The 16761-nt window shown below is 39.5% G+C and overlaps 3 protein-coding genes and 1 long non-coding RNA gene across 5 annotated transcripts; 1 reads left to right on the top strand and 3 right to left on the bottom strand.

Moving 5' to 3' along the window:
* Window positions 1–387: 387 nt before the first annotated feature.
* sft2d2a (SFT2 domain containing 2a) lies at window positions 388–3188 on the bottom strand. The gene is made up of 8 exons (XM_086089949.1): window positions 2907–3188; window positions 2745–2834; window positions 2260–2345; window positions 1478–1559; window positions 1227–1262; window positions 1075–1133; window positions 946–975; window positions 388–813 (listed from the first exon to the last, which is right to left on the bottom strand). The coding sequence occupies exons 1-8, from the start codon at window positions 2970–2972 to the stop codon at window positions 774–776; spliced, it is 489 nt and encodes a 162-aa protein (XP_085946075.1). The 5' UTR covers window positions 2973–3188; the 3' UTR covers window positions 388–773.
* A 937-nt stretch (window positions 3189–4125) lies between these two features.
* Window positions 4126–10568, bottom strand: tmem45a (transmembrane protein 45a). The gene is made up of 6 exons (XM_086089948.1): window positions 10410–10568; window positions 7896–8101; window positions 7613–7825; window positions 5939–6123; window positions 5653–5795; window positions 4126–4785 (listed from the first exon to the last, which is right to left on the bottom strand). Exons 2-6 carry the CDS (start codon window positions 8089–8091, stop codon window positions 4689–4691), a joined length of 834 nt encoding a protein of 277 aa, XP_085946074.1. The 5' UTR covers window positions 8092–8101; window positions 10410–10568; the 3' UTR covers window positions 4126–4688.
* Window positions 10569–10974: 406 nt separating this feature from the next.
* Window positions 10975–15334, bottom strand: lnp1 (leukemia NUP98 fusion partner 1). 2 transcript variants are annotated; one of them, XM_086089946.1, is made up of 3 exons: window positions 14892–15334; window positions 13319–13558; window positions 10975–12275 (listed from the first exon to the last, which is right to left on the bottom strand). In XM_086089946.1, the coding sequence occupies exons 1-3, from the start codon at window positions 15084–15086 to the stop codon at window positions 12069–12071; spliced, it is 642 nt and encodes a 213-aa protein (XP_085946072.1). In that variant the 5' UTR covers window positions 15087–15334; the 3' UTR covers window positions 10975–12068. The 2 variants fall into 2 exon arrangements, with proteins under 2 accessions (XP_085946072.1, XP_085946073.1); XM_086089947.1 differs by having other exon boundaries at window positions 10975–12257; window positions 14892–15331.
* LOC147166485 (uncharacterized) lies at window positions 13096–15624 on the top strand. Its single transcript, XR_015096540.1, has 2 exons — window positions 13096–13584; window positions 14897–15624. It is a non-coding gene; the product is annotated as an uncharacterized LOC147166485 (long non-coding RNA).
* Window positions 15625–16761: the final 1137 nt, after the last annotated feature.

Raw genomic sequence — 16761 nt, 5'->3', positions numbered from 1 at the left:
TCGCGCGAAAAGTAAAATTAAATACTGTAAAGTAAAAGTAAAAACACAAAACTCGCTATTCATACGGATATATAAAAGGTATGTTTGGGTGGTTTGAAATGTCAAATGTCGAATTTGTTTGCCCAATAAAAAAAAGCAGAAAACAAACAAACTCCAAACTCTGCAAGTCGCTTCTGGCCAACTGTCTCCTTTGGTGGCCACGCATTTTTAAAATCTTGAACATTTGCATCATATTTCAATATCAGGACTGGAGCTGGAAAAAAATAAATACGGAGGTTTGCCCATGATCATAACGTGTTTTTTCACGCTTTATTTTACACTCAAATGGCACAATATCGTTCAATCCATAGAAAATTAATTTTCACAACGGACTGAATAAATAATAACAATGTTAATATATTAAAGGAAAATAAATATTTATATAAAACAATTTTAGAAGTCAGATTGCCCCCCCCAAAAAAAGTGAAATTAATGAAATGTATTTTAATGTTTTTATTCATTTAGAAACAACAAGCTGTGACACTACAATGGCAGTAAATTGTAACAGAAACATTTAAATTAACACATTTTAATTTAAAATTGACTAAAATACAGCAACTTTAGTATCACTAAGGCATATTTGTGTATGAATAATGAGAATAATGAAATACAGTATTATACATAATGGACGTGCACTCTCATTTGTTTAAAAAAAAAAACAGGGAAAAAAGAGACCTGCCCCTTTAAAAACAAAAACAAAAAAACAGCAACATCGATGCAGCTGAGCAAAGGCCTCATCTCATGCACATGGCCAGCAACCTCAAGATGGCCTCCCTGCAAAGTCATTTTTAACAGGTTAGACCAAAGCTGCATCACACAAAAACAATCCTCAACATCGCGTTATAATGTGACAACATTTCAGGTCTTAACACTTGGTGACAAGTTGACAACTTTAAATTGACAAACCTCACAAACGGGATGTAAGAAAGGCTGTACCTGCCAACAAAAAAAACAAAAAAACAAAATCAGCATTTTAAATCCAGCACGATCCGTAAATGGGAGGTGATATTTGAAAATGAATGATGATGAACTCACCAGGTGAACGACAACACTTGCAGGATGACAAACAACAACGCCAGACCAAAGTTTTTCCACTGAGACAAAAAAAAAAATACAATTTCTGGCAAGTTGACTTGAACTCATTTTTCCCCCCCTAATTGACATTTTGCGTATAGCAAGTCACTCACCCAGAAAGCGGCGCACAGCGTCAACACTAGGCAAGTCTGGAATAATCAATTACTCAATTAATCAATTATATTTGAAAAAAATTTGTACCGGGGGTGTCAAACTCATTACTTTACTTTAGGGGGCAAATTTCAGGATAAACCTAAAACCATATTTGAATTGATTATTGTTGTGTTTGTATCCGTGTGCATTATATATAAACAGCACTGATAAGAAGGAGTTGCGTTCTTGTTTTTGTTGCGTATGTGCTCACAATCATGATGGCGGTGGCCAGCGCTCTGGTCTTGTCACACATCCTCTTCAGCTGCTTCATGGGGCCCATCAGAAACATGGTGCTGCGCAAACAAATCATGGGAATACAGCATTTAGTGGATATACAAAGTCTACACACCCCTGTTCAAGTGCCAGATTATTATTTTTTTATATAAAAAATGATTAAGATACTTTGTAAATTATTTCCACCATTAATGTGATCTATAACCTGTACAACTCAAAGAAGAAAACATTTAGAAATAATATGGTTGCACAAGTGTGCACACCCTCACAACTGTGGCTTTGTTCCACCATCTTGCTCACTGGGGTTAACGGCGTTCATTTGGTGGTGAGCAGATTTGTTGAACTTTTTGTCCAAAATTCCAAAATGTGGCATTGGTGTAAGCACAACACTGCTCATCGCCAAAATAAATCATTCATATGACAAAAGCGTGGAGGTGGTGGTGGCGGTTTTCATGCTTTTACAGATGTGTGCTGACTCTCATTTAATGAGCTTGAAATGTGATTGCTTAATTCCAAACACGGCCACATCTTCAGTTATAAAAGGGTATGTATGTATGTACTCTTGTGCAATCACATTATTTCAGTCCTTTATTTTCACTTACCCTCTGTGAAAGATTTTTTTTTATTATTTTGCAAAATTCAATTGAGTTGAACAGCTTATGTCATTTCTGATATCGTGAAAGCTTGCCGTTTGAACATGGGTGTGTAGACTTTTTATATCCACTATATGACTATTCTACATAAATAATGACCACTAACCTGCCCAGTGCACAAATGTTGCCAAACGTGTAAAAGACGATAAAGAGGATGATGCCGATCCTGGGGATGAAAAGAAAACACACCCCCTGCAAACACACACACATACAATAACTTTCATTTTAAAACTACACGAAAGTGGTGCAATTTAGTGGATTTATGAAATTGACATCAATTCTGACTCACAGTCATTTGTATTGTTTTGGTCACATTAAGCATAAAGCTTAAAAACATAAACAAAAAAAAAAACCTTCCCCTGCTCCGGCGTAAAGCATTTTAAATAAAAATTTATATATTAAAAACAAAATAAAAAATGAGTATAAAGTAATCCAAATGAAAATGGCCCACGTACGTACCAACGCTACAATTACTTCAGCAACATTCCTGAGAGCAAGACGAACCAGAAAAACGACAACAAACATGCACTGCTGCTCCAAAGAAGGCTAACAACAAAATGTTGGGTTGAATCGTTTCCGTGTGAGTCTTACGAGAATGGCGCACACTCCCCCGATCACGAAGCAGGCGACGAATCCTTTCACGCGCGTCCCCCAGCCCAGCGTGGATGCCTCGTTCACAGTCTGCTCGCCACGATCGAGTCAATTGACAATTCAATCAACGCCAAAGACGAATCAATCCGGTTTTTTGCTTACCTCTAAAACAGTTCTGTCATCTCGGCGCGATTCCTCGCCGCTTAAAACCGATTTGAGTTTATCCATAACCAAGACTGGAGTTTACCTCTTGGATTTTCTTTTTTTTGAAATGCGGATAAATGTTGGCAGGATTTCCCAGTGCAGCTCGGCGTGACCTACCTGAGCGGCTGGATGACGTCACCGCCCGCACACCTGAGAGAGGGAGTAATAGAAGAAGTCTCACTCTTGACGACAAACCCGTGACTTGTCGTTGACATGGCAAGTTGGCAACCACACCGAAGCATGACTTTTCTCAAGCCCCCCCCCCCACCCCAAATGGCACCTAAATCCAAAATGATTCATACAATTAACAATAACAAAACAGAGAGCTGAAATAAACAGATAGAAGCCACAAGATCTGTTGACTATTTGCCAAACTAAATTTTCAAGTCAAAGCAGAAAAAAAAAAAAAAAAGTCAAGACACCATTGTACTCATTTCTTATCGACGTTATTATTATGGCTTTCATTCACTGTATAATAAAATGAAATAAACTCATTTAAAGTAAAACTACTCCCAACACATAAAGCTGAGCTAACAGAAAGTATTTACACAGAGCCGTTGAAAGAGTTTGGCGTCCGTATGTCATGTGACCAGCAGTTGACCAATCACAGCGTAGTACTTATTTACAAGCTCAACAATGCCACCTAGTGTCATTTTACAAGTATTGCTGAAATGACAAAGTGTTAGGTCGCGTGTAATAAAACAAAAATATAAATATAATAAAGCAAAACTACTCACCCTTCGAGGATGCCTGACAGATAGTAATGGAGCCTCCTCAAGGTGGTGCTCTTGTTTTAAAGATAAAGACGAGTAAACCAAGAGTACCATCCAGAGGAGTCCAAAAGTATAACAATTGCTTCATCGTTGTAAGAATATTACTGCCACCTAGTGGCCTTTTATTGATACTGCTGCAAAATCTGGCCATTTTTGCTGATTTTTTTTTTTCAAAGGGGAAGGCAAGTCCAAATTTGGCTTTACAATAATATTTTCAATGCGGACCCACTCAACTAAACACGACATTAACTTTAGCAGAATATGAATTAAGCAGCTTCCGACCCGAACGTCACATGACCAAACCGAGAAAACAAGTGAGCCGTGATTGGTCGTTACCCGAGCCCTTAGACTCTGTGATGTCATTTGCAATTGACAGCAAGTCTCAATTAGTGAAACCTTACGCCATGTTTGTATGTGTGCGTGTTTGTGTGAGTGAAAAAAACAAAAAAACAATTACATCCAGTCCACGGGCCAAACTTCTTGCCCACCCCTGCTCTAGTCATATTTTTGACTTTTTCTTTTTTTACATACCAATTTAGTCATGATATATCTTTTATTAATGTTGTACAATAAGCATAAAAACATCAAGAGACTGCGGTAAAGTGCACGTCACCGTTAAATACATACTGTCATTATTTCTTGACACTTTTGTATGAACATAAATAGAAATGCGTTGTTTGTTCAAGACCAAATACCACATGAAAATACTCAAGTGTAATGACATAAAATAACACTTAAAAATACAAACAATTTAGAAAAAGGAGGGCACCACCCTGCTAATACTCGCATTAGCAATATAGCTAGCTGCTTTAGGTACTGTAGTGATGGGCCCTGAGAGTACGAAGCTACTTAAGGCAGTTAGAGCAGTTGGAACGATACACTAAAGATCGTGATGATTCTCCTGGCACCTCAAACATCCTATCCCTGATTTTTCAAACGAGTAGCAGTACAGTGGCGGGGGTCGGCGTCACACCGCCTCGTCCTCAGACTCGGGGTCTTTGTCGCTCCGCTTCAGCAGGCCCATTTCCACCGGGGGGGTCTTCTTTAGTCGGGCGCGAACGGCGCTAGAAATAGACGACAAAAAAAACATGTCAAATGTTGGAAGAAAGAGCATAGCGTTAGCGTCATTTGAACTGGAATAAATATATGAACACACCTGCTCCCCATTCAGACCTGAGACTTGAAATTAATTAGTCAAGCAACACCAGGGAGGGAAAATGGCCGATTGGGCCCAATTTGGACATTTACACTTTGGGGTGTACTCAGGAGCATGTTAGCATTATTTGAACTGGAATAAATGAATACAAATACATTGAACTCATTCACTCGCAGCCATTTTCAATGAAGCAATCCCCTTCGCTCCCGGCTGTTTTACTGGATTTGGACTGATTTTGCAAGGCCCACAGAATATTGTGTTATATTGCTTTGGAAACATGGAACCTACCAACAGAAAGATTAGAGTCTCTTCTTTCATCAGGAAAAAAAAAAGTATATTTGTATCTGTTAACGTTTTGCAGCAATTAGCATTAGAATATAGCGAAGATTAAAACACCGGGGAAAATTACTTTTTGTAACATGGCCCTGGTTGATCTCTTATACTCTGCTGCCACCTGCTGGCCGTTTTTCTAATAACCACCATTGCTTCGAGGGTTCTCTTCAGTTCAGAGGCTGCATCAAAGCCTTCTGCATGCTCTAGCATTTAAAAAAAAAACCCAAATTTTCAAAAAACGTATTTATACGTTTTTGGGAGCAACTTGTTTAACAAACCTGTTCCTCCTTTTTTTGTTCTTTTTTTTTTTTATTAATCATCAGATTTTATTCTGCCAAATATCGAAATTGGACTCATGCAATCCACATCGGTGGTCCCTCTTTCTAAGACCTGACTGTCCTTTCCCATCCGCACATACGGTGGCGCCAGGTGTTCTCCTCACCAGCTGACCAGGCAGTAGAGCGCGCCTACGCACAGCATGGCGAAGGCGAGGTGCCACGAGTAGCACATGGTGATGAACATCACGTTGTTGTGGTCCTTGGGGTCCCACGGGGCGCCGCTGGGAGGGTACAGCACGTAGCCAATCTGAGATGCGAACCCAGGCGAGAAAAAAAAATAAAATCAGGTGGTTGTTTATTGCCCGCCAAACAATGAAAAATACTTTTAACTGGCGGGCAAATGAGCACGCTAACCAGATAGCTAGCTAGCTATAACAGGCGAGTAATCACCTGCCAAAACCAGCTACCCTGCAGCAGCGTGAGGACGCAGCGCAGAAGCTCCAGTAGGATGTTGCCTCTGTGGAAAAGCTCCAGGAAGGCCACCACCGCCCCCCCGAAGACGGCGTAGAGCAGCAGCGTGTGCAAGTGCACGTCCAGCATGGTCCGCCCGTGGAGGTGGAAGAGGAAGAGGAACCCTGCAAGAACAACAGTCCCGAGTTCCAGATGTGCGAAGTGTTGCGCAAAGTTTCGGCCAGCCTGCTAACTGTTTTTGTTTTTGTTTTTGTTTTTGTCAGAGAGACATCTGTCGCATTGCTCTGTTTGGCCAATCCAATGTTGGATTCCATTGGACCAATCAAACGGAGCCTGAGCAGTCACATGACCACACGCAGACGATGAAAAAGAAAAAGCTGTCATGCCGTGTCCATCCGTCTGCCTAAAAATGTCCTCAGTTTACAAGAACTCCACTTTGAAGTAAGTCGACGTTTTTAATGTCATCTTTGCCAAGTGAGACTTTTTTGCTGTTAATTTAAGATAATTTCAACCGTAAACATTTCTTGACAACAATATGTTACATGTGACCTCACTATTCTAAACATGACATTTGAATTAATATTACATTTGTAGAATATGAGTGATGATGAGGCAAAATCCAGATGTTTTTATCCATCACGGGGGGCGGCCATTTTGCCACTTGCTGTCGACTGAAGATGACATCACAGTTGCTCAGGGCTCAGGCAACGACCAATCACAGCTCACCTGTTTTCTGGTTGGTTGTTACCTGAGCCCTGAGCAACATGGATGTCATCTTCCGTGGCAAGTGGCAAAATGGCCGCCCCTGAGATGGATGAAAAATGGCTGGATTTTGCTGCTTAACTCGTATTCCATCAACACAATATTAACCAGAATACCAATTTTAGATTAGTGAGGTTGCATAGAACATATTATTGTCAAAAAATAATAATTTGGGTTAACTTCCCCTTTAAAACGGAATTGTCCTTAATTTATGTTATTTTACAATTATTTAATATATTCTTGTTTTAGTTTAGTTGGATGTTCATATTTTATATATTTTTTAATTTAGCAGTAATAAATTAAATGATAATACACACATTTGTGTAGACTGGTGGTCAGTTGCAGAATTTCACAAATGACTTAAAGATTAGACAGCTCTTAATATGAAAAGAAAAATGCACTGAGCTGTCACCCGTGTCTTACAAATGCAAGTAGGCCATCTAGTGGCAGAAAAATGACCTCACCACAAATCAATATCACATTCGTTTTTTTTTTTTACAGTACATCTGTTTAATTTTAACTCAATTTATGAATTATTATGAAATTACTGTATCAATGACTAAAAGATGGCCGTATTTCTATTAGTTTAACTTATTTTTCCCCGTTTTATGTTAACACGATCGTGAAACTTAGAACAAAATATTTTATTGTACATTTAGAAGAGATACAAAATTTGCGATTAATCGTGAGTTAACTATTGAAGTCATACGATTTCATATTTTCAATTAAATTTTTTCAATAACTAGACTACTATACCACTACCAAACTAATTTTTTTTTAAATTGAGCATTGTATTTGAATTGTTATTATGTAAATTGCTTGGACAGCCTCCTTTGCTTCAGTATTTATGCATTTTGACCGCGCAAATGACAAACACGTCGAATGTCGAACCCTCATTAAAGAAGGCGGCAGCCATCATCATCCTGTCGAGCGCGAGGGGCGCCGCCTCGGTGGCGTGCACTATCAGCGACGCGCACCCCGCCAGGCCGAAGAAGAGATACATGGTGGCGTGTTGCCAGTTCATCAAATCCTTCCATTGGTTCTCCGCAAAGTCGTACAGCCGGAGTCTCGGCCCGTCGGCCAAGAACTGCTCCGCTAGCATCCCTGCGGAGACAAACGACGGCGGTCAGCGGCGGCGCGCACGCGGCGGGGAGCGTCAGCGGCTGGCGCTCACCCACTAACGAGAAGAAGAGGACCAGCGAGCTTTCCACGAGCTCCAGGCGGCGCTGCGTGGCTCTGCCGCTCAGCCGGGTGGAACCCATGCTCTTGTTTCGGCGGGTGGCGTGCCACAGGGAGTACTTGGCCGTCCACCAGACTCCGCCCAGCAGGAAGAAGCTCCCGGGAAGAGCGTGGCCCTTGAAGCTCCCCATGATGCTATCCCTGGATTGAACGGCGTCGACATGTCAATTAGATCAGGTGATAACAATTTCGATTTTGATCCCCCCCCCAAAAAAAAAAAATACCCTCCTTAACTCGCTCACATTCATTTGAACTATTTCTATTAGTTTAACATTTTTTCCACTTTTGTTAACTAGAGTATGAAAACCTAAAAAGAAAAAAAAAGTTGTACTTTTAGAACAGATATCAAATTTGTGATTAATCGTGAGTTTTCAGATTAATTACGGGGGGGAAAATTAAGTTTTTTATTTTTTATTTTTAATAATCTCTAAAAGAAAAAAGTGGCGTCAGGCGATAAATTTTTTTAATCATAATGAATCCCATGACTTCAATAGTTAACTCACGATTAATCACAAATTTTATATCTGTTCAAAATTGTACAATAAAAAAAAATCTAGGTTTTCATACTCTTGTTAGCAAAAGTGGGGGAAAATTTTTTAAACTAATAGAAATAGTTCAAATGAATTTTTGACGTCGATAGCCGTCAATGGCAGTAAATGAGTTAAGATCTCTATTTTCATTCCCAGCAACTCAAAAGTTAGAATTGTAGGCAAAGTGTGTGATCATTAGCATCGTCATTAGCCGACTCATTGCTAACGCATCTTGGGGAACTGCCAAACATGGTCTCAAAACCTGATTATTATTTTTTTTTTAGCTTGAGCCAGTGATTATGACTGTAGAGCAAATTGGACTCTATGACAGTATGACCTAATAGACTCCGTTTTAGAGTAACATTTACACGTGGAAGAGAATAAAAATAAAGAATTGGGAAAAAAACAAAAGACACTCAAGGGTTGAGGAACGAACTCACGAGATGTTTTTGGTCTCTTGGAGATCATCAAAACAAGCTGAAGGTTTGTGAGTTTGTTCCTCGACCCCTTGAGTGACTTTTATTTATTTATTTTTTCCAATTCTTTATTTTACTCTCTTCCAAGTGTAAATATTAGCCTACTCTAAATAGACTCAAATTTACTCCGCATAATCAACTGCGCACAAATATCAAAGTGAAATAAAAACGTGAATACAGAAAGGCCTATATTTGTATATGCCACAGATTTCATCCGCCTCATTTTCCGACATTCTGCTTGATATGATTTCATAATTAGTGCGCTGAGCACCGCATTAAGGGGAGGCCATCAAACAGTCGGTCACCTTTTGAAAGAGAGGACACTCAGACATGAGTAGATGTTTGTTTCTGCGCGCAGCCACTCCAGGAGGAGCATAACAACACCGTCGCCATGGCGACCGCGTCGAGCCAATAAGAGGCAGGGGTGGAGGTAAAAAAATAATAATGGGATTGTTTGGAATTTTTGGTTAATTGGGGAAAATGGAAATGGAACCCTCAGCAGCACTAAATGAAGTACTAACCCACTAGAATTAATTTAATTAAGATTAGTTTGCCAAATGAAACATCGAAATTAGGGATCAACCGATTAATTGTCCGTCCAGCCGATTTAATCGGATATCAACCGCTTTTTATTTTTTGTTTTTTTGCAGATTACAACAAAACACAAGCAGTCTCACAAAAATCACAAACCAGACTACGGACCCCGCTTCTTAAAGGTACATGCAGGTATGATACCTATAGATCTTTTTAAAAATACATTTTAGGCTTGCAATTTGAAATGCATTTAAAATGTGGTTTAAAAGTTTCATTGTGTATTTATAAATTAGTTTTATGTGTGGGAAGTGTAAAATATGTTCTTCATTGTTTTTATATGGTCTCTCTATATAATGATAGCTTCCTTAAAAGTCTTATAGAAAAGGCTTAATGGATGGATAGATTTCATGAAAGAAATGGCATCGCAACTCTTACGTGACGATACCAGATAAATAAACCTTATTTTTTGTTTACTTATACTGCCATTTTATTTGAGTTTTTATTTTATTTTTTAATAAACATAAGTAACGCCAGTGAACGCATCTTATCTTAATCAATAGATAAACCTTTTTAATGTAAGGTAATTTATGGAAAAAAATATGAAAAAAAATAGAGAATTAATGGAAATTTTATGTAGAATTTTCTGTATTACATAAAGTCATTAAAACATGTAAGAATGTACGGTATGGCGTCTTTTTCTTTTTCTTTTTGTAAATAAATAAACAAATAAATAAAAATGTTTATCACTAGTAAAAACTTAGGTTAACCAGGAAGCAGTAAGTTAAGGGAAAAATGTTTATAAAGGTACAGCTTATTTAAAATAAGTAAGCATGAAGGATTTCTTCACGAGTAAAACGATCTACATCCTAAATAGTGGAAAAACCAAAAGGAGGGAGTCGGGGGTCTTACCCAAAACAGCTTTTCTCTGGAGAGTTCAAAAAGACAAAGTTAATGAAGATATATAATTAAAACGTCTTGAATTTTTCCATCATTGGACTAAACTTCTCCATCGAAGTCAACAGCGACTTTCTCCTCAAAATCCTCGTCGCCTCTGAACCGTTTCACAACATCTTTTTTCCCCATTTTCCCTCTCGAGAGTTGTCATTGGTTACCAGCGGTCATCTGACGTCACTTTCACGAGCTCCGATTGGTCGAAGCGCATGTCGATCTTGGCTTTCCACGTGTGCACTTTCACTCCGCCTGCTCCTCAGAAAAAAAACAGGAGAACCCGCAACTTTCCGTGCGGCGGAGTCGAACCAAGCAGAGACGCTGCCTGCAGCACGTACACAGCAGCCGGGGGGAGTCCTTTGTCCACCTCGGCACCTCCCATCAGCCGTTTCACTTCCAAACGAGACATTATTGTTCGATAGTCTACGTACCACGTACGGAGCAGGAGAGTAAGTTAAAAAAAAACGAGGGGTTCCTGAAGGAGACACCTGTTCAGGAAACGAATTGACCAATCAGAGACCAATCATTAGGAATCAAATCGCGTTTATTTTCAAAAATGTCAATAAAGTTGTATATACAACAATACACACTTTAAAATAAATGGTTGTCCCTTTTGGACTGTGTTTGTAAATTGTTCACTTACAGTATTCACTACTCATTTAAAAGAACACAAAAAAATCCCTATGTAATCATGATTTGGGATTTTTACACAATTAGGAAAATTCACTGTACAGAGCACTATACCACGACTATTACTGCAACTTAACAGATGGCAAAGACGCATACACCAAAAGGCTCTGCAATGAATTAATCATGATGCACAAATCGTATAATATTATACATTCTATTTAATTGCAATATTGCAATATGTTTTTATAAAGTCCAATGTTATAGAGTTGGCTTTGTCTCATTAAATAACTTTGACAAACAAAATTATAGTTTGTTTGTTTGTTGTTGGGAGTTTTTTTTGGGGGGGGGGGGGCTGACGTCAATAAATGGCATTTCTATTCATTTCAAAGATTTCAACAATTTCAACTCGTATCTCAAGGCACCACTGTAATTGCTTGGCACTAAGATGCCAGCAGATGGCGCAAAAGCACTATTTTTATATTAGACATGGATTTAACCTGAACAAACAGCAAATACATAGGTGAGTTTTTCAGCGAGTAAAGGAAGATGCAAAAAACAACAACAAACATAGCGAATTAGCAAATATGTAGGGATTCACTGTATTATCTTGAAGGCAGGGAGGAGGAGCTTGCAGAGAGACGGTGAAGTCGAGGATCAAGTTCGCATGCAGGCATTAATTACAAAATCTGTGAGACCGCTACGGGACTTTGAGGCGGGACGAGGTACCAGTAGAGGAGGGGCTTGGATATGGAAACCATGACACGTGAAACACATTATGGAAAAAAAAAAAGGATTGATTGTGTCATAATTGTGCAGGTAACAGACTACAGTTGTCATTCCGGTGGCGCATACGGTTACCCTGCATGCATTGCCATCAAACAACATCATTCGTACACACAATTTACAATGTGCTATATTTCATTTTTGACGGCTCTTTCTATAATGGCGACACGATAGGCGGCCCGCCACTGAAAATATTCAGTGTGGAGTTTAGCGATGCCTGCGTAGCGAAAGCTGCCGTCGGAACGTGTACTGCTGCTGCTGCTGCTGCTGCTGCTCCGCAGTGACGGCGCCGACTTCATCCGCCGACCTCCTCCTGTCGCTAAGGAGTCTCCTCGCCAGGCAGGCCGCCGCCGCCGCCTTCTCGCTCCCGCTGTGTGGCTCGGACCTGCGAGCGGCCTTCCGTTCCAAAGTAGACTAGTGAGTGTGATTGTTGTTTGGGTAAAAGTCATGTTACAAATCGGAGGTTTTCAAACCAGGGTTAGGGGGATAACAAAGGTTTAACTCGGGTTGGGGTTACAAATGAGCTTTTCAAATTAGGGTTTGAAAACATTTCAAAGTAGGATTTCAAACAAGGGTTGGGGTTCAAATGCGCCATTTAGCCATCGTTTTGAAAAGAGTATTGTATTGACACAGAAGACACATCTTGGCATCGTCGTTCTGAAAAACAAGAAACATGAGGAAAAGCGGCCACCAGAATGTGTTCTCCAGGCCCAAATGGGATACCCGAACCGAGACACTGACTTGAAGCCCTACTTTGAATCTCTAACCCAGTCTTGATACCCTCATTTGAAAACTTGAAATTTTTTGAACCCCTAACCCTGCCTTGAACCCTTGCTTTAACATAACTTTGTTTAGAAACACAAATTCAAAACCCAACTCTGGCTTGAAACCTCTCATTTGCAACCCTAACCCTAACAAGGTTATTTTAGTTCATGAAAACGAACCAAAAAAACTAAAACTAAAAAAACAATTTTGTTAACAAAATAAAATAAAAAACGAAAATGCTTTAAAAAAAAATGAAAACTGACTGAAACTACATTTTATGTTTACAAAACTAACTATAATTATAGCAAAAATGTCCTTCGTTTTAGTCTTTGGTAATTAATTTATGATGATTTAAATGTGATTTGAAGTACATTTATTTAACTGGAATAAAGACGTTTGAAAGTGTGTCACACAGAAATGACGTCATTTAGCAGCAGCCAATAGAAAAGCACTTTCAGATAACGCTCGGTAAAAAATGAGTTACTTTTTTCATTTTACCATGTTGTTTATTAAATATTGCGCACAAGTAATACATTTAAAAACAAACGAAAACTAATACTGAAACAATAACTAAACTAAAAGTTTAGCGCTTCAAAGTATGGTTTCAAATGAGGGTTACAAACCATCGCAAATCGCGTTATCAGATTCCAAAATCTGTGTGAAGGTTTCAAAATGTTTTAAGTCCAGCTCACCAGGCTGCAATTGTCTTGAAGACAAAGTCTCTTTTGGAAGGATTCGGTCAGCTCCGGGATGGTGCCGATGCGGTTCTCGGGGACGGCCGACTTGGAGCGCGCGTTGTCGTCCGAGGACGTCCGCCGAGCCCTCTGGTGAGGTCTGACCTCGCCCTTCTCCTCTCGGCTCTTGGCGTGACTCGGTGCGGCCGCCATCGCGGCCGCGTGCACGCGGTTCAGCTTCATGGCGTCGAGCTGGGACTGTGAAGAAGGATCATCGTTTTACGGTATCAATTCCACAGGGCTTATTTTGAGTCAAATTATGGATTGATTGATTGATGGGTTGGGCGTCCGCGTCGTCAATGCCAAAACACGTGATTGGAAAATAATCAACTTTTAAGGTGTCATTTTTATGCAGCGGTAAAGTCGTTCTTCTATGTCATTTGATAAAGACGGAGCGGGAGAGAAAACAAAATAAATGGCGTGAATGATTATTTTAGCTTTCCACCGTAGTTTGAATATGTAAAGTGTATAGTAGGTCGAAAATGAGATGTTACAAGAGCTAAAAATGCTTGAAAGGGAGACAGAATGGCGGCTGTTATTTACAGTTCAACGTGTAAATTATCTTTCGACAACAAAAAGGATAGCAAGTGTAGCATTGACATAGCTAACAAGCTAGCTGTTATGTTTTGCTTAAATTAGTCAAAGATACTCAACCAAACATTTTACAGATACCTGTAAGAAATGTTTACTGTAACACCAGATATACCCCATTTATTATTATTATTATTATTAACTAAAAATATTAATTAATAATGAGGAGGACAAATCCTTTAGATTTAAATAGCAAAACATAAACGCTAGCCTGCTTGCTAACATCAGCTCGACAATAGACAGTATTAATGCTAGCCGGCGTTTGCTCAGCTGTAGAAGAAAAGAAAAAGTGCTTTGTAGACGACATATCAAATGTCAGTCAGAGAAAGTGAGAAGGAAAAACATAGCTGTAGGCTAAGATAGGCATTCATTCACATGACCTAAAATCGTGGTGATGATGAAACCAATGCAGTAAAACACACGCAATATCGACCAGCAGTAGCCGACAACACGCTATCAATTCCAGCGTCAAAAAAAAAAGCAAGGCTGTGCCTTTAATCTGAGAAAAATCAACACATTAGCCAGTCCATTAAATCTCATGTTAATTATGTCTCGTCTGGCACATGCTTGTGGATTTTTAAAAGAGACACTTGTGTAATATTTGCCATCATCGCTTTAAATGTGAGAAGCTTTAATGTGGCTAAATGGAGCGAATCCCACCTAAGAATGGAAGCGCCGATCGTTTACACAACAGCAATAATCTCATCCGAATTTCTTAATGAGGGGCAATGTTGCTAAATTGGTTTTACAATAACATTTATTTTGGTTTTCAAATGTCTCAAACGAGTGTTTGCGTATCAATTTTATGGCTTACATCCGGGTTCAAACTATAGGGTTGAATTTTCAAAGTAAGGTTTTAAGGCAGGGTTAGGGGTTCACATCAGGGATTTAACGCTGGTCATGGAGCGCACGCACGCATAAAGCAACGCGTCTTTCTTACTACAGTGGGAAGCGATGCCCGTCGATCAACTCTCGTCTGGGTGGGTCTCCGGAAACTTTGCTTCCTTTCACGCGAGTGTCCGCCACCACCACATCCTTCGGCCCCGTGTCCCCAGTAGCTGCTCATCCACTTGGTAAAGTTGCCGTCATCATCCTCGTCATCCATGATGATGGCGGGCAGGAGCCTCAGCGACATGGCAGCACACAACGGCGGGGATGCTGCGACACCGGAATTCCCGACTGACTGACTATTCCCGGGCCATCCTGAAATAACCCGGCGCGATCCCCTTTTTAATCTATTTAACGTGGCTGGAGGAGAGTTTTCACTCCGCAGAGACTGAGGATGGGAGTGTTTGTTTTCGGAACCCTTTCCATTCCATTCCAGCCAACAAGTCCCCCCCCCCGGGGCACCTCCGCACTGTTCCCATACTTTCCATGAGTGCATCAAACATGTCAATAATTATGGAGTGCTCCGTGGTTCTGGTATGTAGGACAACAAAACATCAGCTCATAACACTTCTGTGTGTGTATATTTACGTGTTGTTGTTTTTCATTTCATCCATTCAACAAAAACAAATGTAACTTTCCGTGGGAATTAACAATAATTTGTGGAACCTTAATGGGAATACAGTGGACCCACATGTGATAAATAGCAAGCAGAATAGCGAAAATCTGGATATAATTGACACCCATTATAATTGCGTTGAAATTTTGATTTTTTTTCTTTTTCTAAACCTACACAATTCTTGACAAAAAATGAAGCGAAACTTCCAGTAAACATTTTTTCACAAAAAAGGGGTTGGCGCCCACAAAACGTCGTGAAACTTTTCATTTGTGTCTACATGACTATTACACTGCCCCCTGGTGGCCAAGTACTACACACCAAAAGGAGCCACACCATGACCATTGCAATGAAGCAAAAAAGTGACAAAAAATTCCTTCTTTACGTCCTAATTAAATGTATTTTAGCATTTTTTTGACTCAAACAAAAAAAATTGAAAAAAAAGTTCATTTGACAATACAAAATATTAAGAGTGCTAATCATGTATGTCCATCAAGCCTGATTAAACGACGCGAAAGGGGTTACACGGGATCGACTCGCGTCAATCCAAAGAGCGTCTGTATCCTTTGGTTTATAGGTTAGCATGATGCTTGTGAGTGCGTTAGAGGAGTCTTTGCCAACTACACTCTGTCCCATTTGGGAGCCGAGCTCTGCTATGTCTGGACGCCACTCGATGTTTTTTTGCCCACGGCCATTTGTCCTCGCCCTGTGACCGACGCGCGCCAGTCGTCAAAGTCAGTCAGTTAAATATTGTATGTGGAATGAAGAGGCGAGGAGCAAAAACGACTTCAATAATATTTGAATACAATATTTAATACAAATTTAAATTCAATACAACGGTTTTTTTGGACATGGTTGTCATTAATTCCATGAAAAGGCATCATTTACTTGTTTTTGTTATTTATTTATTTGTATTTTTAATGTTCAGTGTTTTGAACCAATAAATGTGTGTAAAATTTGACACAAAAAGAAGAAATTTGATGTATCAATCAAGAAACAAGTTGATACACAACAAAACAATTAATATGTAAGAGCTACGGAAAACAATATAACAAAAACCAACCAAGGGTTCTTTTTAACCTGGATTTCTTGTATAAAATGGTCCATTCAGATATTATGATTGCATTCAATTTTGAAATCAAATACACATACAAAAGCTAAAACAATATCAAATAACATGAAACAATGTGATCATCAAAAATAAATTTATTCATGTGTGAACTTTGACATCCAACAAGATGCCAAACAGGCAAAGAATTCCTGCATCAAATAAAGCTCAGAGTCTTGAGTCCTGTTTACTAACACAAAA

The sequence above is a fragment of the Leptonotus elevatus genome, chromosome 11 (assembly GCF_054856555.1).
Source record: "Leptonotus elevatus isolate MCC_2025b chromosome 11, RoL_Lele_1.0, whole genome shotgun sequence".
NCBI lineage: Eukaryota > Metazoa > Chordata > Actinopteri > Syngnathiformes > Syngnathidae > Leptonotus > Leptonotus elevatus.
The sequence above is the reverse complement of the archived record's forward strand: the minus strand, read 5'-3'. Positions and strand labels throughout refer to the sequence as shown.